The sequence below is a fragment of the Penaeus monodon genome, chromosome 29 (assembly GCF_015228065.2).
Source record: "Penaeus monodon isolate SGIC_2016 chromosome 29, NSTDA_Pmon_1, whole genome shotgun sequence".
Classification (NCBI taxonomy): Eukaryota; Metazoa; Arthropoda; class Malacostraca; order Decapoda; family Penaeidae; genus Penaeus; species Penaeus monodon.
In genome coordinates this window covers 9,671,901-9,672,893 of record NC_051414.1, presented here as the reverse complement: position 1 = coordinate 9,672,893, position 993 = coordinate 9,671,901, and the positions used below count along the sequence as shown (strand labels likewise).

The 993-nt window shown below is 37.9% G+C and overlaps 1 protein-coding gene across 1 annotated transcript in view; it reads left to right on the top strand.

Moving 5' to 3' along the window:
• The window catches only part of LOC119591726 (tubulin-specific chaperone D-like), a gene marked incomplete in the record, with an annotated part of 16,121 nt that overhangs the window by 6,044 nt on the left and 9,084 nt on the right, over positions 1-993 (top strand). Inside the window, 2 exon segments of the mRNA XM_037940475.1 lie at positions 290-438; positions 832-943. Of these exon segments, the coding sequence (XP_037796403.1) occupies positions 290-438; positions 832-943 (261 nt within the window).

Below are 993 nucleotides of genomic sequence, written 5' to 3'. Positions count from 1 at the left end.
CCATCTTTTCTTTTTTTTCTGATTTTTCAGATTATTTCTTTTTATCTATTCATTTCGCTTTTCCTGCGTTAGTATTATATTTTCATAATTTTTATTCTCATGATTATTTTCATCATTTTTATTATATATAGTCTTCCATCGAATCTTCTTGATAGTTCCTGCATTTCTCACTCTTTCTTACAGTAATACCTTTACAAGAGGATAGTCTCTCATACCCACCCCTCAATGGTACTGAAAATATCCCAAGGTTTCTAGAAGCAATTTCTATCCCTTTTCTTTTTCCATCAAGGTGGTCCGCAGCAAAGGGCATAGGACGTGTGACGGGCCGTTTGCCGCAGGAGTTCGGCGACGAGGTAGTGGGGGCCATCCTGGAGCTCTTTTCAACGCGAGAGTCGGACAAAGCCTGGCATGGGGGCTGCTTGGCTCTGGCTGAATTAGGTATGATTGTGATTAGAAAAGGAGAGTTTGGCTTGCTGTATGTAGTATTTTTTTAGAATTAGATGTCCATGGGAATAATATGATATTATTTAGCAATTAGATTAAGAGTTTCATATTCATAGTAATTTAGGGAAGGAGTTAGTATGAAGTAGATCGGAGTCATATATTTGGTATATTTTGGTTGTTAATGACTGAAAGAGAAGGTTATATGCACAGATATATCCAGCTGAGAATGGAAAGTTGCATACAAAACAGACTGGAGTGAGACATCAAAACAGGATCTTTTGTTTATATAATGGACAGTTCAATTTTAAAGTAGATAACAATATAGAGAATCCACTTGCTCTCAATATTAGAGAATCATTTTTTTTTTTTTGGCTCCATCCTTTACAGCTCGGAGAGGTCTGCTGCTTCCAGAGAGACTTTCAGCCGTTGCACCTGTTCTTGAGAAAGCTCTTGTCTATGATGAGCTCAGAGGACAGTATTCAGTCGGATCAAATATCAGGTAGGCACTCTCACAACTTAAGTGGTGATGTGAATCTTGCTAGCGTTTGT